Source organism: Anguilla rostrata, chromosome 5 (genome assembly GCF_018555375.3).
Source record: "Anguilla rostrata isolate EN2019 chromosome 5, ASM1855537v3, whole genome shotgun sequence".
NCBI lineage: Eukaryota > Metazoa > Chordata > Actinopteri > Anguilliformes > Anguillidae > Anguilla > Anguilla rostrata.
In genome coordinates, this window is record NC_057937.1 from 9,458,291 (window position 1) to 9,486,018 (window position 27,728).

General features: G+C 45.8%; 1 protein-coding gene across 1 annotated transcript; it reads left to right on the top strand.

Moving 5' to 3' along the window:
* The first annotated feature begins 8 nt into the window (after positions 1–8).
* On the top strand, positions 9–26,036 carry si:ch211-197n1.2 (EF-hand calcium-binding domain-containing protein 6). Its single transcript, XM_064335018.1, has 18 exons — positions 9–1,145; positions 2,929–3,047; positions 3,757–3,857; positions 4,157–4,234; positions 4,673–4,846; positions 5,946–6,083; positions 6,343–6,491; positions 7,346–7,488; positions 8,028–8,224; positions 9,542–9,649; positions 10,614–10,679; positions 11,922–12,032; positions 20,640–20,745; positions 21,447–21,571; positions 23,750–23,993; positions 24,595–24,767; positions 25,286–25,454; positions 25,705–26,036. The coding sequence occupies exons 1-18, from the start codon at positions 788–790 to the stop codon at positions 25,912–25,914; spliced, it is 2,769 nt and encodes a 922-aa protein (XP_064191088.1). The 5' UTR covers positions 9–787; the 3' UTR covers positions 25,915–26,036.
* Positions 26,037–27,728: the final 1,692 nt, after the last annotated feature.

The window sequence follows — 27,728 nt, forward strand, 5'->3', positions numbered from 1 at the left end:
TGACCGGAGAACGTTATTCAGAACAAACATCTATGAAGAATGCTGACTTCAGAAAGAAACCTCCTGTTAACATTATCTGAAAATGTTTTATGCTGGTAATTTATGACGACCTACCCCTGAGACGTTTCTTAAAAGATTTTTATTTTTCCTTTACGCTGAAAATATAGCTAATAAGGACCCTGCAGTATGATGTGCCATTTTCAGTGACGTTGTTTTGGACAGTCTTCCCAAGGTCAAACTAGTGGGCGATTTGTGGATCCCTATGGTTATTTTATATGTAGTTTTTAGCTTGAATATAATGTGAAGTTTCTCCCTTGGCAGTGTTGCCTTCTTGGTTGTGATATTCACATATGTTTCTTAAACACGTGGGAAAACTGCGGTCTTTACCTCACGTTTTCCAAAAACACAACGCAGGCTGTCTGCAATAAAAGATGTCACTCGTCGGTTTTGAGGTTCAGACTGACTCCCCGTGTGCTTAGAGATGCAATAAACTGGGTTTCCGGACCTGGGCGCTTGGTGTTGCTGTAGCAACCTCTTATTGTTTCTGTAAAAACAGAAGTGAAGGGAGAGATTTCAGACACACAGAAGTTCCATTTGACTTTCTAACTAACTGCTTGCATTAATGTTATAGGTTCGAAAGCAAGTTTTTGAAAAACTATATTAATTTTACGCAGACCATAAATGCACAGCAAGAATCAACTCATTTGAGACTTCATCGTTAAATTTACAGCACGTCAGCAAGATAATAGTTGCTGTCCAGGACAGGGTACTGTTGTCAGACTGAACCATGACAGCCGCGAGGATGACAACCAGAATGCCGTCGGTTGCTTCGTTCCGACTTCCAGTCATCCAGCACCCGTTTTCAAAAATGGGAGATCCCGAGACCATATCTCTCAGAGGGCACACTACTGAAGGCGCCCGGAATCATAAAGTTTTTGCGGAGGAACGGCGAAGGCCATTGTCACACGAGGAAAGACTCGACTCCGTGCACCGAAGTCAGATACTGAAAAGTAACAGAGCGCAGCAAGGCGGAAACGAGTTGCGTCTCGACAGGGACACCTTTACGGGACCTCCTTTGCAAATTCCAGAGGGGGTGGAAGTGACCTGGGCCGCGGATCCGGATAAACCGCGCTTGCCTATCTTCGGTGAGTAGGCTCTCGATGTAAGCACTGAAATGCACTTTCTGGGAGCAATAGCAGATACCTAAGTTCAGACTAAAGTAGCCTACTGAAGCGATCACAGTTCACCAAGTCCGTGATACGCGTGATTGTCTTTGCGCTCTATCTTGTACAGTTATACGTTTTTAGTAACATGGGGTTACCAAGAACACAATACCGAATGTGATTCACTGAGTAGCTTTAATTCCAATTGACATATAAACAGCACCAGACTAACATTGCACTCTCTATGCTTCATTAATGTCCACGGTGCGTTCAGCCCTGTAGGCCTATGCATTGTTCATCTGGAGGGGTGCGCGTCGCGGGAGGCGCAGTTCGGGCGGCATTACTCGAACGCGTGTCGGTGGGAACAGTGTCCGTGGATAGCTTATTCTGGTTTTCCAAAGGTCCATTTAACACCTGCGAAATTAAATAAGTACATTTCTCAGAATGACCTGGTATTATTATGTTATTAGATGTTATTCAACATGAATGACAAGTATTGTTTTATCGAATCTCCGAATTCAATCGATACAAGGGGGGTAACCTAAAAATATACAAGAAGTTTATTTTTTGAACTTGACTTATAGTCATTTTCATATTGAGTATTATTGAGTAGTATTGAGTTATTCAGCAGTATCACTGTAAATGGACGAGCGTTTAATACCGTTTAATATTGAGTTATTGGACACTATAAATAGTTTTTAAATTAATGCACTCGTGTCTTAACTACTGCTTGTATTTTTGCATAGACTGCGTTGTTGCTGTTCTTGTTTGTGTTAGTGTTAATCAGATTAACCTACAGGGTCCAAGTTAAACTATGCGGTTGTTCCCTGCACTTGGAACTGTAGTTCTCTCTAGGGTTTACACACCTGTTCCTGGTTGTGGTTATACATTTTGTTGTACGTCGCTCTGGATAAGAGCGTCTGCCAAATGCCTGTAATGTAATATAATGTAATGTATATTTAAAAGAATGATATTTTTCCAGCTTCAACTGCTTTTTGCGCGTTTTTTTTTTTTGCTTATCATACGAACTGCCACTATGTGGCACCCTTTCTCAGGATTTGTCTGTCTTTTCTGGAGACGTTAAAGGCATCAGGAATTTTTATAAACTCAACGTCATTTGCATTGGTTCTGGAAAGCGTAGAACAAGGGAGCGAATCTCCACCTCCTTGATGTCTCCTAACCTGCATAGATCTCTATCTTTACAAATATTAGAGAATGTGTACACTCCTGCCAAACCATGATGGGTGATGGAAAGCATTTGGCTCTATAAATAAAAAGAATAATAGAGGATTGGACAGTATTTGTAGCTGCCGAGCTAAGAGAATTCAAACGTGATCTTGACCAATTACGCAAACTAATCGGATATGTCTGGTACCCTTGGAACAACATTAGATATGTCTGAAAGATATAGGTAAAATGTAGTTTGCGCACATATGACATATGATGAATAGTCCCATTTAATTACAATTTAAGGGCTGTCAGAATCTTTTTCCAGTTTGTATTCTCTCTGGGAAGTGTCCTTGTCTGTTGTGTGACAACCTGTTTGTATGTGGGGCTATGAAAAATCATTAATAATTGTGATTGATCATAACAATAAAATAATAATAATAATTATTATTATTATTGTTGTTGTTGTTATTATTATAATAATTATTATTATTATTACCATGCATTATTATTGTTGTTGTTGTTATGACCATGCTGATGGCTATGCTGGTGATTATGCTTATTATTGATTCCACCGGATCGTTTCTGCGTGTGGCAGGTCAGCGGGCGTGTGCAGTGAGCCGAGCGGGAAGCAGCGCCGGCCATAGCGTCGTGTCCAGCAGCAGGGCCAGCAGCGTCTCATACCCCGCTGCCCAGCTGAGGATCCAGGTGGATCAGGTGAGACACCTCTTTCGCGCGGGCATGGGGAACTCACACCGTTACGGGCGCTGTCTTTCACGGGCTTGCGGGAGGGGGTCTTTGTCCTGTGATTAACAATCGAATAATCGCATTTTCTTTTCGAGTCATAAAGAGGCTGGCCTTATCGAACCCTGCTAGTCACTCGGCTTAAATCTGCGCCGGAGGGCATGCAGGCTCAGTGCCCGCGTTGCGAGTGCGTCGATTCATAATTCGCAACGGTAACTGTTTCTCTTCATATTAAATAATCCTGAGAGCTTCCAGGCGGAGGAAAAGGACGATTCAGGGGGTCGTAGCCACGGATTTTGTCCCCCACTTCAAAGGGGCGAGCGGCAGGCGCAGTATTTGATAGAGTAACAGAAACTAAAACCCGTCCTGGCCAGGGGCGTGGTGTTTGTTTGGGTCCACTGGAGGTCCCAGCACCGGCCAGCCGCGGGACAGTGTGAGAACCGAGGGATTAGCCCTTTGAGAGAGCGGAGGAGTGCGGAGGGGTGCGGAGGTTCCAACAAACTGGAGGGTGTTATCATATTTCATCACGACCAGGATTTACAGTACATGAGCACATTTACCACTGCATACCATAGACTCTAGGTATTTACTGTCAGAAATATATATGTGTGCGTGCGTGTGTGTGTGTGCGTGCGGTCTTTTCTTCCCTGATTACCCCTGTAATTTCCTTCTGAAACGGCAGCTGGAGCATGAGCTTCGGCAGCGGGTTCGAGCTGGCGGGCACTCCACCCTGAAGAACCTGTTCAAGGGCAGTGACCCGGGGGGACAGGGACAGGTCAACAGGTAGGGCCTCTGGACAGATGACATCAAATCCCCATGCAGACACACATACAGACATACAGTAAAGTGCATCCACACACACATACACTAAGAAATATGTGAATATGCACAGTCACATGCACACACACACACTAAAGGCAAGAGCATGCACACAAAAAGATATATTTTTAAGTGCAGGCATATACGTACAGACATAAAGACACACACATACACACACACAAACACACACACACATAAACACATATAATATAAAACAGCGCAAATTGCAGCTAATGTTAATGTGCACCTCTCCACCTCTTTAGAGATGCACTGCTGATGATTCTCGCCAAAGTTCTGGGAAGATCCGTTACGGTCAAACAACTGAGACAGCTCCTCCTGCGGTACGTTCCAGTCACCACACTCACTTTCTGCACGAAGCAGTTCACTCAGTAAATGTCCATAAAAGTCAGGCTGGTTGATGGTTGATGATGATGATGATGTTGATGACTACAATGATGATGAAACATAAAAGTTAAGTAGTCATACTTAATCAAATCTGATTGTACTCCCCTGAAAAACCCCTTCCAGTCTAGTCTTACAGTTTGCTATGTGAATTGTTGACTGCTTCCCTCATATTCCAGGGGTTCATCTAGATCCCCACACAAGGGCTGATGGACTCATTTTCCCTGTTTTTCCCTCGTTGGCCCAGACGTGTTTGTAAATGACGCTATACAGAAGTAAATGCTGTTTGCTGTTTGCATTGAAAGTGCATAAAAGAGAGGAAGCAGAGAGATGTGTGGCCAGCAGCACTGTCAGCAGCACCGCCCTCTTCCCTGCAGGCTGCATCTGTCTGAGAAGGACGTGCTCGGGTTCGAGGAGCTGTACGCACCCCTGATGGAGCCCGTCCAGGCGGGGGCCGCGACCTCGGGTGGCCCGGGCCAGCACCCCGCTGCTCCGCCCCAGCTTACCGCCTCCCAGGCCCACGCCCTCCTCCGGGGCCCCGCCCAGCACAGGTAGCCCTGGGTCAAGTAACACAGTCCCCCCCCCCCCCCAAATAAATCCATTTACCAAACCAAAACCTCTGGTTCAAAGCCAGGAAAACCAACAATGACCAAAGGCTCTTTCTTCCTTTTGATTTTTTTTTTGTATTATTATTCAAACTGAAATTTGAAAAGGGGGCTATTAAACACCGGGCGCATTGACTCTCCGCGACCAGCAGGGGAGCCGACGCGCGAGAGGCTCAGGGGAGATTATTTTAGTGTTTACCCCTCACTCCCTCTTCCTTTGTTGTGGCATTTTTTAAATATTGAGCGAGGGGGCAAAGGCGGGTAAATCCAGGGAGGGTGTGTTGTGGGGAGGGGGGTGATCGGGGCCACGGTGGGCCGCAGCGGCTGGGCCGGGGTGGCGGAGGAGAGCCTGACCCCAGCGCTGGCTGCTCGGGCTCAGCGGCCGGCTCTGGGAAATCTCCCGTGACCAATCGCAGGGACCTGGAGACGTGCGGTCGGAGGGCCGGGGAGGGCCGGTGGAGGGCCCAGTGACTCTGAATCCTCCTTTAATCTCATTATCCCTCCGCCTGTGTTTCTGAGGTGCAGGCTTTTGGGGACGGGGTGGGGGGGTGGGGGGCTTTGTTCCTACTCTCTTTGGCCAGCGGGCCTCCCCATCTCGTCCCTGGGAGGAGTTGTTTTCGTTTGAAATTGGCCGTTGATCGTTCCCACTGACGTCCAGCAGTAAGAACAGCTTGGCCTATGAAGACGCTTTATATGTCTGTTTATATATGACAATATAAAATCCCAAAATATATGGTGTATTGACTTTTTTAAATGTATGGACTATTGCCATGTGTTGTCATGTATAGGCTTCAAAATATTTTCTCCATTAATTTAAATCTACCAAATATTAAAAGGCCAGTAAGGAAGGATTTGTATTAATACCATACAGATATAACCCTTACAGTCCTAACATAAAGCACTTAATTTTTGTTGGGAACAGAACATGCCAAATTGAGTAATGCTTGGGCTATTTTAGAAATTATGGGCAGAAGATACAGCAAAGAAGTCATGTTCACTGGCTGCTCAGGTTAGAAGTCTGCCCTTCTGCTTTGTTTTGTCCCAGTTTCCTGGAGGCCATGAAGTCACTTCCTGTGAAGGACTCGGAGGGTCCCCGGTGGATCGTGGCCCCGGAGCTGCGGAACATCCTGGAACAGCTGCACCTGAACACGGACGATCACGAGTTTGAAAAGCTGTGGAAGAGGTGCACCCCAAAACCCTTAAAAACGTCTTGTTTGACACCACTAGCGCCATTCGGAACCGGCTGCACCCGCAGGTGTAGCCCAGGGAGGGAGGGTGGGTCAATCAGCTGGGTTAAATGAGGGCGGGTCATTTAACCAACCTAACCTGGGCCCACCAAGAGGTGTGATATGTGCTTTTGGGGTTTGCCCTGGGCATTTTACACAGGAATTAATCATTCAACCATCAATTTTTATGTTTAGTAGAATGAATTTTTTCAACAGGTATGACGTGGACGCCCTCGGAGCTGTCAAAGTGGACGTGCTGTTGGATAAAATCAGGAAGAAGGACAGGAAGAGGCCGAACTCGGATGGGAACCCCAATCAGAAGGAGCCGGCCCCTGTCGCTGCTGAGGCGGGGGGGGCCTCACAGAGTGAGAACGTCAAAGTCCTGTCCTCAGGACTAACCTGTTTATGGACTTATTATTAGTTTTTGTCATATTTTGTCATATTTTTATTGCATGTAACTTTTAACTCTCAACAGTTAAATATTTAACTCCTGACAGTTACATGGGTATGACACATTTCATTAACAGACATCATTGCTATGCATTAACAAGACGTGTTGAAAGTGTGTAGCTATTGTAAGCCTATGGAATTGCTTGCCTGTTGGTGTGCGTTTGTCCAGTTGTCATGTATTTATACGTACAATAATACACGGAAGATGTATGGCCCATTTGCTCCATTTTAAAAATGAATTGTTGGAGATCCTTGCAGCTCTTTCTTCAAGTGAAATTCAATGCAGTTACAACAGGACTACCATAGAGGGCACTGTAGTATTATATCAGTCCAAGCTGCTGCTGTTTCAGCATATCCTCCATCTCTCATTCCAGACAGAAATTCATAAATATCTTATAACTGTCTTTCCCAAAATAGTAAGTCCTGGAAATGACTAAATCCATCTTTGCCCTGACTTCGCCTTTACACACACACACACACACATGCATGCACACCCACACATGCACACACACACACACACGCACACATGCATGCACACCCACACACGCACACACGCACGCACGCACGCACACACACACGCACACACACACACACGCACACATGCATGCACACCCACACACGTACGCACGCACACACACGCGCGCACACACACACACACACACGCACACATGCATGCACACCCACACACGTACGCACGCACACACACGCGCGCGCACACACACACACGCACACACACAGCTTGACGTGACTCCTGCTCCCTCTCCCTCAGCCCCAGCCAGGAATCTCAGTAAAGGTGAGGAGGAGCGCAAAGCCTCCATCACCATGGAGAAGTGGCTGAAGGACAAGTTCAGGGAGGGCTTCCGCAAGATGAAGGCCGAGTTCGAAAAAGTGGATCCTGACAAATCTGGCATGGTAAAGAAGCAGCGAGGAAACATTGAACTCCATGGAACAGTCACAATGTGTGTGTGTGCGTGTGCGTGTGCATGTGCGTGTGTGTATGCGTGCATTTGTGCATGTGTGTCATACTGTGGCAGCTTCTTCAGCTTGTGAAAAGTGTGAAAAGATCTACAGATCAGCTGGCTTCATGCATTTTGAAAGATCCAGTGCACTAATCATGTGGCCCATCAAAACCAACTGACTCAAGTTATAATATGGGGAGTGTCTTGTTCGGTTTAAATTCCGTTATGTTTGACTTTAGTAATGAGCTGACCAAAGAGTCTCAGTTAGCTCCTCCAGCCTTTTCATGACACAGCTCAGAGGGCTTCAGCAGTTTAAAAAAAGAAAGATATGCTGCAAATAGTGTAGTGCTCCGAAGATAAATGTTTTGCTGCCTCAGTCCACTTAATGTACATCTGATGCGTGCTGCGTGGATGTGAGGTTCTCCTTGATAAAGAGAGAGGGCGGGTGTGTGTTACCTGGTGCCAGCGAGCCTGTTGTTCTGCGTGGGGCAGGTGCAGCCGGACGCCTTCCTGCAGGTGCTGCAGAAGTTTGGGCTCTCCTTACAGAGGGGGCACGTGGGCCTGTTCCTGGCCCGGTGCGGGCTCAAGCCCAGGAAGACGGGGATCAAGTACACCGAGTTCCTCAGGAGGTTCCAGGACCGCAGCGCCGACGGGATCACACACAAGATCCTGGCCAATCCACAGCACAGGTAGGGGTCGGAGGTCAGAGGTCAGAGCCTTTGCGGAATAGTGAGGAAAATTCTTTCAATAACTTACTTCAGGTTTTTGTATTTGTTGAAAATGAAAATAATTACATATTTTGAAAATGAATTTATGAACAAACTGCTCCTTAGCATGAGTTACATTTACAGACAATATTACAGCATTTGTACACGTCCATCAGTATGTGTGAAGTACCCAGAGAGAGGGGAGAGGGGCTGCAGAGATTCTATCCTCCTTGGACCCACATATCAAAGTTAGTTCCAGTTAGATTATCAAATATTATATCCAATATCCTGGTCCATAACCCTTAAAACAATGGTTTCCTAATCAAGGCACTGTCCCCAAAGTCCCCCATATATCTCCACTGAGACAAACAGGCAGTCGCCATCATACGGCAAACCCTAGCACCCCGTTACCATGGCAACGCCCTGCAGCCGGCCAGCGATTGGTGCTCTGCTGAGCATAGGAAACTGAAAGGGAACAGGAAGCTGATGGAGGTAAACAGACTGGGGGCATCAGACAGCTGTGTGTACGTAACATTTTGGAAGACACAAAGGGGGCTCCCCAGATCTGTTTGCAGAAAATGGGCACTGGTTCTGTTGCGCTTGGTTCAGACGCAAGTTCAGGCTTACCCACAGTTCCCGTGTCAGCCAATGGACAGGCCTGGATAGGAAGACTAGGCTTTCAAAGAGATTCAGCCTCCACAGGAGACCCAGTCTTATTCTTGTGTCTGTTCTGTAGCAAAGGCAGATTCTGTGGGGTGAAAGTACGGTACTGTGGATGGGCCATGGAGTCAGTGGGATTTGACTGCAAGAAAAATCAGACCCTGGCCATGTTGATATTGACTGCGGGAGCTAGCTGCATGTTCATGAGGGTTCTTATATATATACTATATTATATAATATATATATTATATATATTTATTATTATATATACACATATATAATAATTATATTATGTATGTGTGTGTGTATGCACACTCGAAAATGATGTGCTAATATCCAACACATTTTCTGTGTTACTACTTTTGTGTTACTTTTAACACCTTATGTGTCAAAGTTACCACTTATGTGTGTTACAAATACACAATTTATGTGTTCCAAAGGGATATGTTTTAGCACAGTGTTGTAAGTGATACAAAATCTGTTGTCCTTAACTAGTCATGGTTTTTGGCATTGTCCTAAAATCATAAACGGGCATACCAAAACGAGGGATTAAGAACACTATGAGTTGTAAACATACAGCTGTAGGGACTGATTATGAGTGAAATACAAAGCTCAATGTCTTTTGAATCCCGACCCCAGATTCAATCAGGATGAGAACATTAGCCACGCCTCCACGGTGACGGCAGTGGAAGCCAAGCTGGCCAAGATGTTCCAGTCGGAGTACCTCGCTCTCTTCGACACGTTCCGGTGAGCCTCTCTTCACGCACGCCACTTCCGGAGGATTCGGCAAACCGTGACGGTTACCTTTACCCAGGGCAGAACAAACTCTGACTCCTCCCGTTGCATTAGAATAACTCAGTATCAAGAAAAACCCACAAACACTGACACCCCTTTATACATTAGCAGAACCTGCTAATAGGAGAAGCCAACAAACATTGACACCTCTCATTAGAGAGGAGAACCCTTCAATCTCTTGACACCAGTCATTTTATTGGGGTAACCCCTGTCTGTAGAAACCTACAAACTGTGCCCCTGTTCAGTTCAGCGGGGTAACCCCAATCCAATTCCGGCCCCTGGTTAAATAGTTTGGTGATGTGCGGACCGTGTAGCTGTTTGCTCAAAGGCACGACCCTCCGGTGGAGCTTTGTCAGGATCCCCGGCCCCACAACGTTTAGATTTAAGATTAGGCCTCATCTAATCACTGCCAATGAGATCGCCAGCATCGCGGGGTTGCTATGGAAATCCCCTGCAGTTATCCCTCATTCGCTTAGAAAAACAGGAGAGGCAGTATTCTTAAAGGGACTGGAAGTTGTGAGTGGCAGGCAGTTTGGCTGCATGAGCAGTTACACTAATCTATAACAACAGTGCCCCCAGTGGTGTCTGAGAGTAAAAGCACCAGGGCTCTCTTACACAGCACAGTTACTGAGTTAGATGGATAAATGCAGAACCCTCCTAATTCAGTAACATGAACTTGAGTCTAAAGAGCTGTTTTGGGTTTTACGCAGTGCAGTTATCCAGCTAACTCAGCAATCCTGCTTCGTGAAATTCCCACCAGGAGTCTGAAAGGAGTTGTGAAATCAGTCTTCATAAAGAAACAACCAGCTGGTGGTTTAAATTACTTATGTGTCCATTTGAAAACGTACTAAAGTATGTGTTGTTTATATTTTATTAAATGGTTCTCCTTGTTTGGTTGTCTCTTTTCTTCCAAAAGAAACATTGACAAATTGGATAAGAAGACTATAAGCCAGGAGGAGTTTCGGGCTGCAGTAGAAAGCAGGTATTTATCTCTACTGTCTTCCTGTGGTCTTCTTTTTATTTTTCTGTGTTCATTTTTACTGTTATTTATTTTTTGTTATTTTTCCTAACAAGGATACTGAAATCATCCTTATTTCCCTCTGGTACTCTATAAAAACTAAAATATATTTTATTTTTAAAATCCCCTAATGCATTCACACAAAGGGCTTGGAACACACACACACACACAACTGTGAATGTTAAGTTTTTATACCTTATCTCTACTGCTATATTTCTGCGTCCTCTCCAAGAGTTACTTTTCTGCAGGTCATTTTCTTTTTGTTTAAAATGAAGACTCATACTTATTTTTCCTTCATTTCTTATAACAAATATACACCTGTGTATAACACATTTTGGCAAGCAAATGATATTGCTACAAAAACAAGACAGTATGGATATTTTACTAAGATTGCAAAGGAAAAAGATATTGTGGAATAATTTACCAAGAAAAACCATTCGAGCGCAAGCAAAATGCAGAATCCTAGAGTAATTCTTTGCCATGTGGAAACTTTTACACCAACTTTAGCCATCTGATTTTCACAAGCCATATGCGTACAAGTGACTCCAGTCAATACAAAAACACCATTCACCTCATACTGAGGAATCACCCTCCCCTGCTTTTTATACCATAGTATCGGAGAGGAACATGAATGTTTCATAGCGATCCTCTTTGTGTAATGTCTAAGGGACATGAAAAGGGATTTGGGTCCTGGGGGCTGAAAGGTGGGTGATTTTGGGGGTGAGTGTCCATCTGATTTTTATACCTTGTTGATAAGTTCATTTGTTGCTTCTGTGAGGCCGTGGGACTGTGTGTGTGTGTCCGTGCGTGTGTGCGTGTGTGTATGTGTTTGTGTGTGAATGTGTGCATGTGTGTGTGTGTGTGTGTGTGTGCATGTGTGTGTGTGTGTGTGCTTGTGCATATTTGTGCATGTCTGTGTGTGTTTGTGTCCATGTGTGTGTGTGTGTGTGCGCTTGTGTGCGTGTGTGTGTGTGTGGTGTGTGTGGATTTAATCCCCTGATTGAGAGGTAAGGTGCTGAGCCCCTTTTGGATGTGAGGGTCAGTGAGGGCCTGGTTGACCCTTGACCCTGCTGTGTGGGGCAGTGGCTGTCCGATGCGGCCGCTCCTGACAGAGGGTTAATGAGCAGCGTATGCTGGTGACACGGCGGGCCGGCCTGCAGTGACCGGGCCGGATGGATAACGTCCAGCTCTGACCCTCCCTGCCAGGTTCAGGCTGGAGATCTCCGACCCCGAGTTTGCACAGCTGCTGGACAGCCTGCCCCTGGACCCGGACGGAAATGTCCAGTACGCCCTCTTCATGGCACCCTTCGACACCCGGTAATCCCCCTCCCCACTGAGCTTTTCCCTCTCTCCCTCTCTCTCTCTCTCTCTCTCTCTCCTTCTATTTAAACCTGCATTTATTTTTACCTCACAATAAATTTGAAAACTGCATTTGAAATCAGCTGATCCACTTGGTTACACAAACCACATTATAAAAAGGTGGTGAAAAAATTGTAATTATCACACATTAGACACATTCATTATATTAATAATGTACTAATTAATTAATGAAAACAGGTCTTGGATAATGTTTTATCTATTCTGTCTTTTTTCTGTTCTTTTATTTCTTTTTCTTTCTTTCTAAATGAAAAATGGCCTTGAAGTAGCAAACTTGTTCACCATGAACAGCTTTGACTTCTCCTGGCTTATCAACCCCCCCTTACCTGCTGAGGAAAGCTAACCACAAGGACAGGTTGTCCTCTATAGCCTAGACATGGCAGGTTTGAACCTGGGCTAAGCCATTAGCCAATGAATGCCAGTAGTACACAAACAGCCTTGTCTCTCCAGGGTAGGATGGGTTTAAGTCAGCTAGGGACCCTTGAAGGACCATGGACCAGGTTCTCCAAACCACATGCCAGAGACCTCATCTGTGTGTGGTACAGTCCCCCCCCCACCCCCCCTTCTTAACCAACCCTATTTTTCCTGTGGTACTGTTAGGCCTGTCAGGTGTAAAAGGCTCATTGACTTGTGAGCACGCACATGGTGAGAGCATGGGGGGTAAACTCGAGCTTCACCTGCAGCAGACCCCGAAATGCAGGTGCAGGGGCGCTAGGTGAGCTGAGAGCCGTAGATGGCACGTTTGAGTGCCTCCTGAGAAGATTCCGGATTGGGGAGAAGAAGGGCGGGTAATGGTTTTAGAAAACAAAACATGGAAGTTATAATCACCTCAGACTGAGTTCTCAGTGACTCCACATTCTGCTTTTGATACATTTTACATTTTTAATGTATTTTTTTGACGCCAGATAAAGGAACAGGAGCTTGAAGCTTTGGGCCATAAAATGAGGGAAAGTGGCTTAGCAATGGACCTAAAAACCTTGTCTGCTTTTGTGGTAATAAGCTGTCAAAGTCATTTCCAGTTTCATTGTGAATTTCTTTAGCACTTTCTGCTAACACAATGACTTTATTCTGGACTAAATTGACTATATATTTTCAATGATATAATTTAAAAGAAATTAATTCAAACGTCACTTGGCCTTTTTTTCCGTTGTTTTTGTCAGTGTTTGAGCGTACAGGGAGGGGTTAAGTAGTGACAGGATCACAGAGACGCTGGGGTGACAGAGGGGTGCGCACAGAGACCCTGAAAGTCCCCCCAATGTCAGCTGAATGGGACTCAATCCCGGAGCAGAGTAAACGTTTCTTAAAGAGCTCAGGCCAATGAATTTTAAAACAGTTTCAGCAGCAAACCTCCGGGCCTGTGGTCCTCGAGTGTGTGCGCTGTATGTCTGTGTATGTGTGTGTGTGTGTGTGTGTGTTGTATGTCTGTTGTTTGTATGTGTGTGTGTGTGTGTGTGTTTTGCATGTCTATGTGTTTGTTTGTGTGTGTGCATGTGCATATGTATGTGTGTGTGTGTGTTGCATGTCAGTGTGTGTGCATGTGTGTGTGTGTTGCATGTCAGTGTGTTTGCATATGTGTGTGTGTATGTGTGGGGTATGGGGGATATCGGTCACTGTGTTTGTAGGGAATAAAGACCTAGATAACCAGCCAGGCTTAGTTGACAGGTGACAAGGGTTACAATGAATGGGGATTTTGTAATACCAACAGCGAGCCTGGCCACCAAGGGACACACTGAATGGAAATAAAGAGAACTTTTATACTCCCAGAAAAAAAAAGCTAACCACAGAAATGACACAGAGGACTTAGCATTTTGCTAATCAAACTGTTCTGCTGTCTAGTTTCTTTATACAAAAAAAAAAAAGAAAAGAAAAGTGAAACGCTAAATCTCTCCAGTCAGATTTATCCAACTGTCAGTGGATGTGTGGCATTTCGGGTCCTTTCTGTGCTTCCAGACGTTGACGTATTATTAGTGAAAGCGGCCTTAAGCTGGCCCGTAAGACCCTTCTCAGACAAGTAAAACGTATTCAGTTTGAATCGCTCGCCTGCTAAAATAACTGTTCCGTGGGAGGAGATGGCGATTCGTTTTGAATGCAGTTCGGACACCGGTAAATATGTATTCGTTCATGTTGTCAAATCTGATATTTGAAAATAAGTTTATTGGCCATCCTCGACCACCACTTATGATAAAAAATGTCTACATAAAATTGAAGCATCCATAAATATGGAGGGAAAACCTGTTGAATCCAAGCGACTGCTGTGATCTGTGTTTGTAAATGCGGAAGCAGAAATTGATTTTTAAAATGGATTCACAGCAGCTGCAAGCATAATGGAGCATTCTCCGAGAGTAAAGATGCATTTTTATTTGATATTTCACGTACTGTGAATGTTTTCAGCAGACACACGTCTGAGAAAATAAAGAACTACAGGCGCACATCGTGCTGTTAGGTTTTAGACTGTGGCGGTGACTGTTTAAAGTGGACTCAGTACTAATGTGAGTTAAATGAGTTAAGGGAAGGGGAGAATGGGGAAGAGCGGGCAGTAATTAGGGCAAAAAGGCTGCTTTTTGGGAAAGTTGAAAGCCCCTGCTGTGACACGCTCATTTAGGACAGGGGAACAGGCGCTCTGTTTTTAGTTCCTGGGTTTCGCCTACAATGGCCGCTCCCCCTCTCCACACGCATCCCAAAAAAAAGACCCCTTTCCACCCTATGTGGGGTGCTGTGCTCAGTCCCCCCCCCCCACCCCAATTAGATCATCTTCCGCCACAGCAGTGTTTGTGTGGTCCCGCTGAGGACTCTGGGTGGGGGGGATTTCAGAGAGCGATGGACGTGGGCGATGGGATCCGTCTCAATTCTGTGTGGGAATCACAGGACAGAAAATCCCCCCCGGCTCAACGGGCGAGCAGCTCTCTCTTTCTTCCTCCATTTTTCATTTTTATTCATGGGGTGATAGGGGTGGGACTGGAGGGTGGTGGTGGTGGGGGGGGGGGGGGTTTCGTAGACGGAAGGTGACGTTAGGGAGTTACTGGTGGAAGGGGGTGCCTTGGTCAGGCCTGGGGCGACAATAGCAACAGTGTTGTTGCAGGGATGGGTTTGGGGACTTTGGATATTCTTCCTGTGTCAGTATAATCACTACTGGGAGGTTGCTCCATTAAGGATTACCATATCATTAATAGTATCCATGACTTTTGTTCAAAGGCTACTTGTGTAATGTTGCCTTGTGGATGAGGGCTAATCCGCTGAGCCGCAGCTGTAGGGAGAGAGGGAGAGAGAGAGAGAGAGAGAGGGAACGACAGAGAGAGAGAGAGAGAGGGGCAGGGAGGGAGCGGGTTAGGATCCCACCAGTCAAACACACACACGGTGACTTCCACACGGCCCCAGGGGAGTCAGCGACTGAAAAACAGACACAAACAACGGTCAACTCAAAGCCCCTCTGAGAAAAAGAAACACCCATTCTGCACTTCCACGTCCTCCCACCCCCCCGATGGCCTGGGGACCTGTGGGACGGGGACTTGTCCTGGTCCCCATCCCTCCGATCCAGGCCTGAGATACCCCCGCCCCCCCCCGCCCCCTACCTCATTCAGCAGAGCCTTCTCTGCACAACCCCCCCCCCCCCCCCCAGATTGTGAGCAAGATTAGACGGGAACAATACAGTTTTAAATGTAAAAATGTGCATCTAGTTATTTCTCTTCCTTCTTTCCTTCTTTCTCACCACCCTTCCTCTCTTCCGTCCCGCATCGGAGGATGAAAAGGAATTAGAGGGGCCATTCACGAGCTATCTCTCTGGGTGTCTTGTCTTCATGAGCATTGCCGTTTTATTTTATTTTTCTTTATTATAAATGGGGTGGGGTGCCAGTGAGTTTGGGTAGGGGGGTAGGGGGGTGGGGGTGGGGGGCGGGTTGGGGTGGTGGGGTTAAAATCACGTTCTACATAAAGCACTATGAAGGCCACCCATGCCAGAGGTTTCATTTGTTGTGAATTCGGCAGGATTGCCGACAAGCCATTCAGGCAATTGGAGAGAACGTGAAATGAACGTTAAAAGTGACGGCATCTAATCTGCACTTCAGTAATTTTGACTTTTTAGAAGAAGAAATGTTTCCGCACTGATGCTGAATCTGTGGGCATTCATTTCAATTTAAAGTAATAAATATTAACTATCATTGACATATTTACAATTTCTTCTTGTATTCAGAATTTCACATGTACTTTGGCATTGTAGATTGGTTTTGTAATCTGCTGTTTAAGCAATCTTTGTTAACATTTTATGCATCTCTATTCCAGCTTTTTAACAGTGTTAATTTGGCTAAATGTGGCTTAATTGGCTTTTGAGTATTAAACCTGACCCAACCTTCACGTGGCTCTGCGATGTAAAACATATCCATGTGGGGTGTGTAATTAAATTCTCACACACCAAACCCTGTTGTTTTGAAGTAAGGGATCCCTTGACTGTATCCTTTACCAAGACATAAAAAGATACGGATTGAACTACATGCTTAATTATTATGTTGCCTGAGTAATTACAAAAGAAACCAAAGGTCTGGAAAGATGGGTTCTATAGTGTCCATTTTCCTCGACAGCATTCGGTACGATTTCAGTCTCAGTTTCCTCACGTTTGAAAACAAAAGCTATGAGACTTGCAGTGTCCACACAGACTGCCTTAATGGGCACCTGCCCTAGCGTGTGAGGGGCGGGGCTGTTGTTTGTATGTGAGGGGCGGGGCTGGTTTTTTTTACGGGTTCTCACACTGGTGTGGTTCAGGGGCGAGGGGGGCAGTAACAGCGACTTCTGTCTCACTGCCCAAACAGACGGGTGTCGCTCCTGACAGGTCCCGTGTGACCGAAGGAAGCTCACCTTCAACGCCGCCCCCCCCCCCCCCCCCGAACGGTTAACGGGCCAAAGCCGCCGCCCCCAAACGCTCCTCACGGTCTTGTCATTCCACCTCACATCCATTCCTTCAGATCTCTTTCTGCCAGCTTCATTCAGGCGTTTTTTCCGACTGGAGTGGAGAGGAGAGGGAGTTTCCCGAACGCCCCATGCGCTTCCCCCCCCCCCCTTCCCCCCATCCTCACGCCCCCTCTCTTTATTTCTCTCCATCTCATTTTCTTGGAGAGGTTTTTTTTCTTTCTCTCTTTTTTTTATGTAATTCAGAACTGCAGTCTTCTAGACCAAAGATGACGTTTTCTGCTGCATTAGATCAGACAGTGTTCGGTCGCTTAGGTAGACCGCGTATGCTGGGGGTGCGTGGGAGTACATGGGAGCGTATGAGAGTGTGGGGGGAGGGGAGGATTGGATCGTGAGGAGACAAGCAGCCCAGCACCATTGTCCCAACAGTCCGAGCTATGACTGCTTCTGTGTGAATTCCTCTGCACAGTGACACTACTTCCCCGCAGCCCATACCTCTTTTTTCTCTTATTTAATTCCTTCTGGTCTAAGTGGGACATTTTGGGCTCAGAATCAACAGGAAGGGGTAACTGAAGTCACCTTCGCTCAGTTTGATGTCCTTGATTGGGTGCTGTTTGCAGCTGCCACATTTAGCATAAATGGCGAATTGGGGCGTGGCTGGGATGAACAGTAACCTCCTGCGGGTTCTATAGGTTGTCGCATCGCACATGGGTCAAGTGTCACTTATCGGTTGGTTTTTCATAGAGGTCTCAGATGATAGCATGGTGCAGTCAGTCATTGTTTTTGGGGGGTGGAGTTTGCATATGCCCCTCCTCTTGCTTGTCCCAGTGCCATGTTGGCATGGCCGCCGCGCACCCAGGGCAACAACACCCCCGCCCTCCTTCGAGACGCCCCAAACAAACAGGCTGTCTTGCCCCTGTTCTTCAATTTCCCCGAGGAGGAACAGAACAAAAGGGCTCCAGCGAATGTGAAAATCGTGCCCTAGTTTTATGAAAACGTCACGTTAAATTGCCCCGAGAATTAAGCCAAAGCAAACAAACTGAAGAGCAACTAGAGTATAGGCGGCTGGTGGTCAGGGGTGAGAGTGGAGAGTGCGCGGGTTGGTGGGGGAGTTGGAGAAAGGGAGAGAGCGAGGGAGAGAAATTGGAATAGAGAGAGAGAGGGAGAGAGCACGCAAGCCAGACATTTATTCCCACATTCTCTGCATATTGATCCGATCAACTAAGAGGGGTGGGGTGGGCTGCGGGTTTTTGGGAGGGGGGGGGGGCGGTAGAGTATGGGACACACACAAAGAAATTCAGTCTTGGCATGAAGGCCAAGAACTCAGAAGGAGGAGGAGGTGGAGAGAGGAGGAGGAGGAGGAGGAGGACAGAGGAGTTGGCAGGATCACGCTGGCAGCCAAAAAAGCAAACAGACCAGAATCATAATCAGTTAGGTGTATGGCTCTAAACCCACAAGTGAAGGTAGGCAGTCCTCAGGGCGAGAAACAAATTAGAAACAAATTAGAGTGTAGAATAATAATCTCTGTGTGCACAGTGGGAACTCCACTCCTCCCCCCTCCACCCCCATTGAACAGCAGCGATATGGCAGCCCTCTGTGACTTGTGGCCTTGTCCAGTCCCGCTGTGCCGTTGTTTGGCTGACGGTGTCCGACACAGGAGCCCCACTGAGATGGCCGCCGTTGGGTCAATGGGGGGAACACAAGGCCCTTGCACCCCACCCCCCCGCCCCCAACCTCCACCCCTTATCCCTTTTCTCTGGCTCCACGCAGACACCGCCAAAATCCGTATCGATTCTCCGCTTACCGTTTGGTTAACACAACGCAACCAGGTCTTTCTCCCGGAGTTCCCGGAGGGCCACAACTGAAATGCCGCTGAGGCAAAGAAAAGGATAGCTATCCAAGTTTAACTGCTGTTCCTTGTGATATTGTAACACTTTTCCACAACAAGTGACCACTCACTTTGAGGTTACATTTCAGAGAGCTTTCCTTTTTCATAACTGAACTAATGAAAAACTAGCTTTTATGTTAAGCATTTAATCTGCTTATTTGATTTTATGTTGCTTGACTTACTTGTTATGCTGAGCAGGGAACTACCAGAACTGAACTTTTGCGTCTGCGCTTAACTGGAGACGTTGAACCCTTTAGAAAACCTGTAGCCATTTTATCTGGACGAGTCTGCTGTCGTTCACTAAGCGAGGGAACTGTGGGAGCGACGGGTTTGAGGTTTTTCAAGAAGCGGGCGGGGCAAGAAGGAGCTCTCTGGGGAGACATAACATGCCTGACTCACAGGGATCCAAGCCGCTCCCTTTTCTGCTCCAACTAATCAGGGATTATTCACATGTTGCCATTAGCATTCATTTGCTAATTTTCTTTTTTCCCCCAATGCTAAATCTGTGTGCTTTCCTGATGATGGCTGCAGTGAATATTAAACACTTTTACTTTTGCCCAACTTGTGGACACTTATTGTTTATTTCCTCCCGTTTGTTCATTTGACAGGAAAACTTTGACTAAGGGACCCAAAAACAACATCAAACAGATCCTTGGCTTCTTCGTCTTGATAGAACTTTTTTACATGAAAGATAACAACGGCAGCTAAAACAAGATGGAGTCAATAATATTTTATATTCCTGTTACTCGTCTTCCACCTCCTAAAAAAAAGGCACACTCACTCACACACATGCACACACACACGCATGCAAGCATGCACGAGCACACACACCCACACACACACTAACGCATGCACACACATGCACACACACACACACACTCACAAACTCACACACACACACACACACACACACACACACTCACGCACATGCACGCACGCATGCACGCACACTCACACACATACACACATTCACACCCAAGCACCTTGCGTTCTCCACACACACCCTCCAATGCCTCTGAATGCGATGCCTTTCGGCGCGCTCTGATGAAGTTCTCAACCACTCAGCCCGCACCGTCAGACTAATTTTCACATTGTTTCTCGCCTGATTGGTTCCCCCCCCCCGACCCCGGCGGTGACCTTTAAAACCCACAGTCCTCCTCAGGACTGCCACCGGCTCTCCCTTTCCCAAAGGGTTGAAAATGTTCGTTCTCGGACAAAAGGCCGACCGGTGGGACGCCTGTGTCCAGCGCGCACGGAAACATTAGGAACCTTTTGCCTGCCTTGCCACTATAAGGTTACGGAGTCAAGGTCGGTGCTGGGCTGTTGACCGCCCGCTCTCGTAAGCTTCCAGGCGAGGGTTCGCATTATCTCCCTAGCACTTTTGGTGTCTGCCTTCGCCACTGAAGTCGGGTGTCTTCTGCCCGGCCGGCTGCCTGGCCTGCTTTCCCAGTCGATCTGAGCGCAAAAACACAGAGGCTGGGAGGTGTAATGAAAAAAAAAGACTGTTCTAATACTTCATAATTATGTACAAATTCCTTTTATTCTTATTTTTTATTACTTTTATATTCGTTTTTGGTATTTTAAGTCTGTTCAAGTACTTTGGTCATCTGTGGTTGTTGTAAATGTGCTATATAAATAAACTTTGACTTGACTTGACTACAAATATATATATAATTTTAGAACAATGAACACAAACAAATTAGCTTGGTAATAATAATAATAATAATGATAGTAATAATGTCCTTCTGCTGATCTTACTGCAGTGGGGGAGCTCCCAGTCTCTTTGAGAGCCAAGCGGATGCTGGGGAGAGGGACTCGATTCAGCCTGAAGACACAGGGAAAATGAACCAGGGCAGGAGTGACACTCAAGTGAGTCATTATTTGGGGTAACCTGCACAGCACACGTTTAGGTAAACAAGCCAGCGCCCTAATACGGGATGTCCAGCTGGAAATTGAGCCTGTAGCTTTGCAGATGCAAGCCCAATTCCTCCAGCACTGGCCCCATGATGCTGCTCCTTACAGTACTGCTGTGCTCCGGGATCTTGGCACATTAGATTTCTGGTTTTGGGATTTGTTTGGGATTAATGCAGAGAGTTCACTGAATGATAGTGTCGGCTGGATGTAATGAGCATAGAAAAGACACATATCCACAAACATTACATGTACAAATATTGTTTAAGCATGCACTGGTGTTATTTTGTTTTTTAAAGAGGATGAATGCATTAATAAATAAATGATTGACAATTTAGTAATGCACTAATACTAATTTCATTAACTTTTTCTTTTTCTTACATGGTTGTCTGTAGAGATTTTGCAAATTAATAATGAAGACAACTAAATTAATATATAATTAAAATATATCAGCAAAATGATTGTCACTCCTTCCTTAAATTCATACTTTGCATCATAATTAATTGATTTAATTAAACTACATAATTGTAATTCACCCCCTCCTCCTCCTGTTGTGATACTGTATACCCTTCAAATTTGACGGCATCTCACAAAAGCTAATGTACAGCCTTTTTTTGTATTGACTCAGAAATAAGTGTCTTGTCCCTTTCCATCTCTAGCTCTTCAAAACAATCAAGACCCTCGTGACCAAGCATTACCCAGCTGTTGAGCAGGCCTACCAGGAGCTGGATGAGAAAAATACTCGACGTCTGACGCAGGAAACCATGTACCAGCTACTGAAACGGTACTGACAAGGCTGCTCTTACCAGTGCGGTCCTGTTTCCTTTTTTCCTTTGGATCCCTGTTATTGTGTTTTTAGAAGAAGACTCATTTAAAATGTGCCAAATGTATCACCATTTTATTTTTAGCGATTGGAATGAGAATGATTTTGCCATATTGGATTCATTTAAATATTTAAACATTATTCTTTTCCCAGAGTTCCCTGCCCCAAGTTATTTTTTTTTCTTCCCCTGAAACTAAGCAATATATATTTCAACGAGCAGAAATTGTTTCAGCATTTTCACATTAATTTGGATGATGATCCAGATTGAAACAAAGTTTGTCTTATTTGTTTTATTTGATATTTTTTGTCACTGATGAAGCATTTATTCAAAGTAAATTGGATTTGTCAAAAGATTAAATTCAGCAAAAATGAATTATTTATAACTGTTTAGAGAATTGTACTCTGACAGAAGGACAGTTATGCAGTTGATCATTAATTAGTTTCTATAGATAAAATGTTTTTGACAATTACTCATGGGAGTATTATATGTCTGGCTAACTAGCCCATATTCTTTTGAAACAAATACATGGGAACCGTAGTCACAGGGTTTCTTTGTTGACTGTTTTATTAGCATGCAAAATCTCTTAACGTATGTTTAGCATTTAGTTTCACGTGTCACATATGATCACGGATAATGACCCAAAATTCCCCTCAGCTTTGTGCAAACGGCAACAGATAACCAAGCTCCTCCCCAGAACTCACGGGACGATTTCTCTTTCTGTCATTTTCCTCTCTTTGGTTGGTGTTGAGGTTTGTTGTTTGGCCTTGTCTTTTTATGTATCTCGTAAGACGGCGTGATCAGAAAGCAGTGCTTTTTTTTGGTGGGGGTGTGCGTGTGGGGGGGTTGGGAGTCAACTGATGCCTTAATTGTGCTAGTTAACAAGCTTGGTCTACTTTCCCATGATTAACAAAGCATTTACTGTCTTCCTGCAACTTACTGCAACGGGCTTGGTGGCACTGTTCTATGCTTTTTGCACGCCTATTTGTGAGTTCCCATGCTACGCCGTTACAGACTCCTCATCTCTCTGACTATACAGTAGCGCGCAGTTTCAAAAGCACAGCAACAGCGCAATGTTTTTCTTAAAAGCTTGGAACGCTTTGAAACCAAAAGTACAGAAGAATGTTTGCAATGAAAATATAAAAAAAGACTAGTTCTATTATTTCGCTTTCCCATGGGGTCTTCTTTTCTTTTATTCGTTTTTATCTCTATTCATTTTTTTAGGGGGGCACTAGAATATTTTTTTCTTGGTTGCGAGCCTAAATAGAGTTTGAGTTGAATGGGACATTTCTGGCGATTTGCATAATCAAAGCTGTGGCCCTGGCTCTCAGTCAGGCGAACACATCGGGACCATGCCAACTGCAGGAAGGTAAGACCCGGCAGGAAAGCCTTCCAAAAGATTAGTGACACTAACAGGCTTAATCATGCAAGTTCACGGAGGTTGGCCAATTTATCAGGGCTAGCCATGCCTATTAGGCTTTCAGCTCATCGCTAGTGGCAAGGTTTCAAAACCGATGATGGATCGGCGATGGAGTCCTCCTTCTTTTCCCATACCTTTAAAACATGGCCGATATATCGTCAAAATCTTTTGATGTGGGAGTAAAATTGCATGTGTGTGTGTGTGTGTCTTTCCTTTTAAGTAAAGTCTGCTGTTTGATTGTACACGTTCCCATTTCTCTTCCCTTGACAGCATGAATTTGTGAAAAGCAATCCACCTTCAGTGAGTGAGAATGCATTCTGACTATATGAAGCCTGACCTTCAGAATGTCTCAGAAAGGACCCCGGTGCTTCAACGTGTTTTTGTTTGTTTGAATCTGTCAACTGTCCATTTATTTTTCTTTACACCGTTGTTCATTATTCTCGCTTGATTTGTGCCATGGTCTCGTCTCGATGGCTGGTCCCTTTCTGATGGGAAACTGTTGCTTATGTGGTGGGTCGGCTGCCAAGATTTGCCATTGTCATTGGTTGTGGGGGGTGTTGGGGTGGGGGGGTGGGGGGTAAGGAGGTGGAAGAAAGAGGCCCTTCAGTGCCCCACTCTCTCCTGCGAGATAGGCCACTGGTATTCATCTACGTGTGGTGGAATACATCCCCCTCTCTCTCTCTCTCTCTCTCTCTTCAAGTGCCTCTTTTCATCTTTCCAGATTTGATATCCAGCCCGAGGTCAGCCGGGGGGAGATTCGAAGACTCTGGGGCACTTTGATTACCAACCAAGACAAGACGCTGGATTTCTTGCAGTTTGCGAGACACTTTGGCCACTCTCCCAAATCGGCCTGCTTTCCCAACGCCAAGCTTTGTCCCCCGAGGAAAGGGGACGAGGACTTCAGGCTCCGTTCCAAGACGCTCAACTGCGTCTCCGACATACTGGTCGACAGCGTCCGTGCCAAGGTAGGGGTGTGGGAAGACTGGAGCGGGAAATAAACTGGGTCGCTCCCTTTGTTTTTTTGTTTTGTTTTGTTTTTTCCTTATTTTTTTTACGGAGGGTGAGGGAGGGGGCGTGGTTAATTAGGTGCTCGTTAAAGGTGGCGGAGCGATGTGACGTGGGGACTGTGGCGCGCTGTGCCGCTCTCCCTGGCTGTCGCGGGAGGTTGGGGGTGGGAGAGGGGGGAGGGGGGAGGGGGGAGTTTAAAGGGGCGCTCACAGTACCCCCTCAGATGGGCGCTTTGTCCTGGATCGGGTGAGAAATGGCAGGGCGCCCCTCTTATCTCACGAGAGCGCCACTCGCACGCCGTCCCCCAAAGGCCCCTGACCGACAGCCAATAGCACGTCACCTGGGCCAGGTCACATGATCTCTCAAAGGCCTGCCATGTTTGGTTATGACGAGGGCTTCTTCACAGCAAAGATAGGTGAGGGACTCTCAAGTCTTGCGGCAAAATGTATCGCTATACACAACATTTTATGTCTTTCCTGTTTTTTGACATAGGTTTGTTTCTCTTTGCTCTATCCAACGGCCACCATTTTGTTTTTAAAATATGTTTTTGTTTGCCAGGTCGAGTTCTTGCTCTATGAGCTGCAGAATGAGTTTGAGGATCTGGACCCGTACAGAACTGGGTTCGTGAGCCAGGACGAGTTCCGGGACATTTTGACCAGCCTGTGTGTGCACCTCAACCAGTACGAGTGCCACGTCCTGGCCAAGAAATTCGATATCAACCATGATGGCCGGTGAGTTGCCAAAATGGGACTGGGAACCCTGCATCTGGCAGAAACATTTTCCAGTATCAACCCAGCCTTGCGTTCGGAGAATCTCAGCCTTTAATGTCAAGAAGAGAAGAATAGAAAAATCTGTACAATGTAGAGAAAAAAGAAAAAATGGACCCCAATGGACACAGTAAAAATAATGGATGACATAAATATGTTATAACAGTAATGGGCTTTAAATATTCTTAAATTCTCCATTCTTAATTTTCATTTATCTTGATCAAACCAAAAACAAAATGTGGTTTTCTAATTGGATACAGATAAGTGTGGGGAAACCAAAAGTGAAAAGGGGAAAAACCTTGAAAATATTCATGACTTTAAAAAAAAATAACTTGTTGAGACTATTTATTTACTATTGAAGTGGTGTTAGGCAAGACTCAGTGCTCAGTCATGCTTTTTGACACACAAAGTGATCGGTTGCACACGCCGGTTATGTGTGTGTGTGAGTGTTTGTGACTGTATGCCCGGGGCCGCTTCCTCAGAGTGTCCTACGTGGAGTTCCTGAAGCCCTTTGGGCAGCCCCGGGTGACCAAGAGAACGGGGGCCCACGTGGCCGAGGTCATGCAGGAGTCCTACAGGGCCCCCGATGAGTCCCTGGAGGAGAGGAGCTCCTCCGCCATGGGGCTCATGATGACCCGACTCAGAAAGAAGGTACCACAGCCCCCCACGATAAACCTCCCCTAAACCCCCGTAGCGCCACTCCCTTCACCCTCACTGTGAAACTCCCTCACCCTGTCCTCTCCACTCCATCCTTCACTGGGAACCTAAGATGAACCGAAAATGAATGTGACCCAGCACTCCCCCTGTAAACCTAAGACCAACCCTTCCCTGCACCCCTCCGTTTTTGGGAAGGGGGTGTACTCGCAGGGTGTGACGCTCTCTGTCTCTGCCTCTCTCTCAGCTGGAGGGAGCGGGTCGCACTCTCCGCAGATCCTTCCGGAAGCTGGACGTGGCGGGCAGCGGGTACCTCTCCCCGTCCGAGTTCAGCGCGGTCCTGAGGCTGTGCAGCGTGGACCTGAATCACGAGGAGGTGTACCATATCCTGTCCACCTTCGACCGCGGCCTGGACGGGCGCGTCGACTACCGCGGCTTCCTGCAGGAGATGTGCTAGAGCCACGCCCCGAGGACCGAGCCAGTGCAGAGAGGGCACAGGCGTGTGTGTGCGTGTGTGTGTGGGTGTGTGTGTGTGCGTGTGTGTGTGTGTGGGTGTGTGTGTGTGTGTGTGGGTGTGTGTGTGCGTGTGTGTGTGTGTGTGTGTGCGTGTGTGCGTGTGTGTGTGTGTGTGCGTGTGCGTGTGTGGGTGTGTGTGCGTGTGTGTGTGCGTGTGTGTGTGTGCGTGTGTGTGTGTGTGTGGGTGTGTACGTGTGTGTGCGTGTGTGTGCATGTGTGTGGGTGTGTGTGCATTTGCATGTGTGTGTGTGTGCGTGTGTGAACTTGCTCAAAAGCACAAAAAACAGTATGAGGAACCGGAGTGACTCACCATGTATTATGATGTGGAATGTGATGACATACGTCAGAGTTCAGCTTGTTGATGTCAATGTCCTTCTTCTGAGGGGGTGAATGATGGCTATGTTCCAAAAGGCATACTTGCATAACTGCATCAAGCACTGTTTCAAATCCAGGCATGCAAGAAGGAATTATGTGCTCACATACCTGTGATGGCAGCAAACAAAAGCATACGTTGGAGTGCCCATCCTTCTCATTCCTGGAAAAGATTCATGCTTGTCAAAAAATACTATTATAGGTATTCATTTCAGTTAGCAGTTCAGTTGAGTTCAGTTAGCATTATTTGTCACGTTTGACACAACACAAAACACAACATTTTATGATAGTCTCTTCTTAAAAGTTTGATCAATGTTCTCAACATATGTACCAGTCAAAGTTCATTGCATGGTCTAAAGCAAAGGCCTCCTACTCCAGTTCTGGAGAGCCACAGTCTCTGTTGGTTTTTGTGATCTCCTTTCAATCAGCAGCCTGTTTCGGCCTTGGAGACAAGGTGTGCGGCTTTGTTAGCCAATCAGTGACTTAAACTAAGCGCTTGACTGCAGAAACACGTCAAAATCCAGCAGACACAGTGGCCCTCAAGGATTTGAGATTGAGACCCTTGGTCTGAAGACAGAAAATAGAGTCCCAAATCTGATCAATATTATTCACATTGTATACTGAATTCTTGTACTTGGTTCACCAGTATGTTGGCAGTACATACTACTAAATACATGGTATGCAAGTATGCATTTTGATCCATGAATTCTGCTGATATTTGTGCAGTACCTTTTTAACAGTGGATGAATCCCTGCACAACAGAAAATGTGGGGAAGGACTAAAAGTTCAATTAACGGTACATTGGTCCATTCTTTAAAAAACAAACATGTATTTTATCTTTAAATGGCCCTTTAACATGTCAGTAAGAAATGTAGTACATATAAGCTAAAGCACAGTTATATATGAAGGTTTGTTGTGTGTAGCCGTAGGTAGTCTCTGGGTTTTATTTTGCCATGGAACCAGCCTTTCTGCTTTTTAACAGCTCCCAGCCGTCTGTTACACATTTGCACTGGCGAAAGACATACAGTGGCAGGAAAAAAACCCATATCACGCACATCGCATGAGTGATATGGGTGTGTGATAACTTTTTTCATTAAATAAATGAAATAATACTTTCAAAAATGTGTTTTGCTTTTACTCAGTTTCCCTTTGTCTAATATTACATTTTGTCTAAAGATCGGAAACCATTCAGTGTGACAAATATGCAGTAAGAGAGGAAATCAGGAAGGAGGCAAATACTTTTTCACAGCTCTGTAATATTACCTCAAAATTATACCAATAATTATGGTTATTGGTGAATGCTAAGAAAATACATTTGCAAGACGTTTTTAATAAGTTCGTCAAGAAAGAAACATTTGCACTTTGTTCCTAGAGATCTACCAT

Excerpts from the sequence above, each read along its gene's own strand:
- si:ch211-197n1.2 (XM_064335018.1), top strand. The coding sequence starts at position 788 with ATGACAGCCGCGAGGATGACAACCAGAATGCCGTCGGTTGCTTCGTTC. Across the intron at positions 9,650-10,613 it reads GCTCTCTTCGACACGTTCCG|AAACATTGACAAATTGGATA; the intron begins GTGAGCCTCTCT and ends TTCTTCCAAAAG. Across the intron at positions 23,994-24,594 it reads TCGACAGCGTCCGTGCCAAG|GTCGAGTTCTTGCTCTATGA; the intron begins GTAGGGGTGTGG and ends TTTGTTTGCCAG.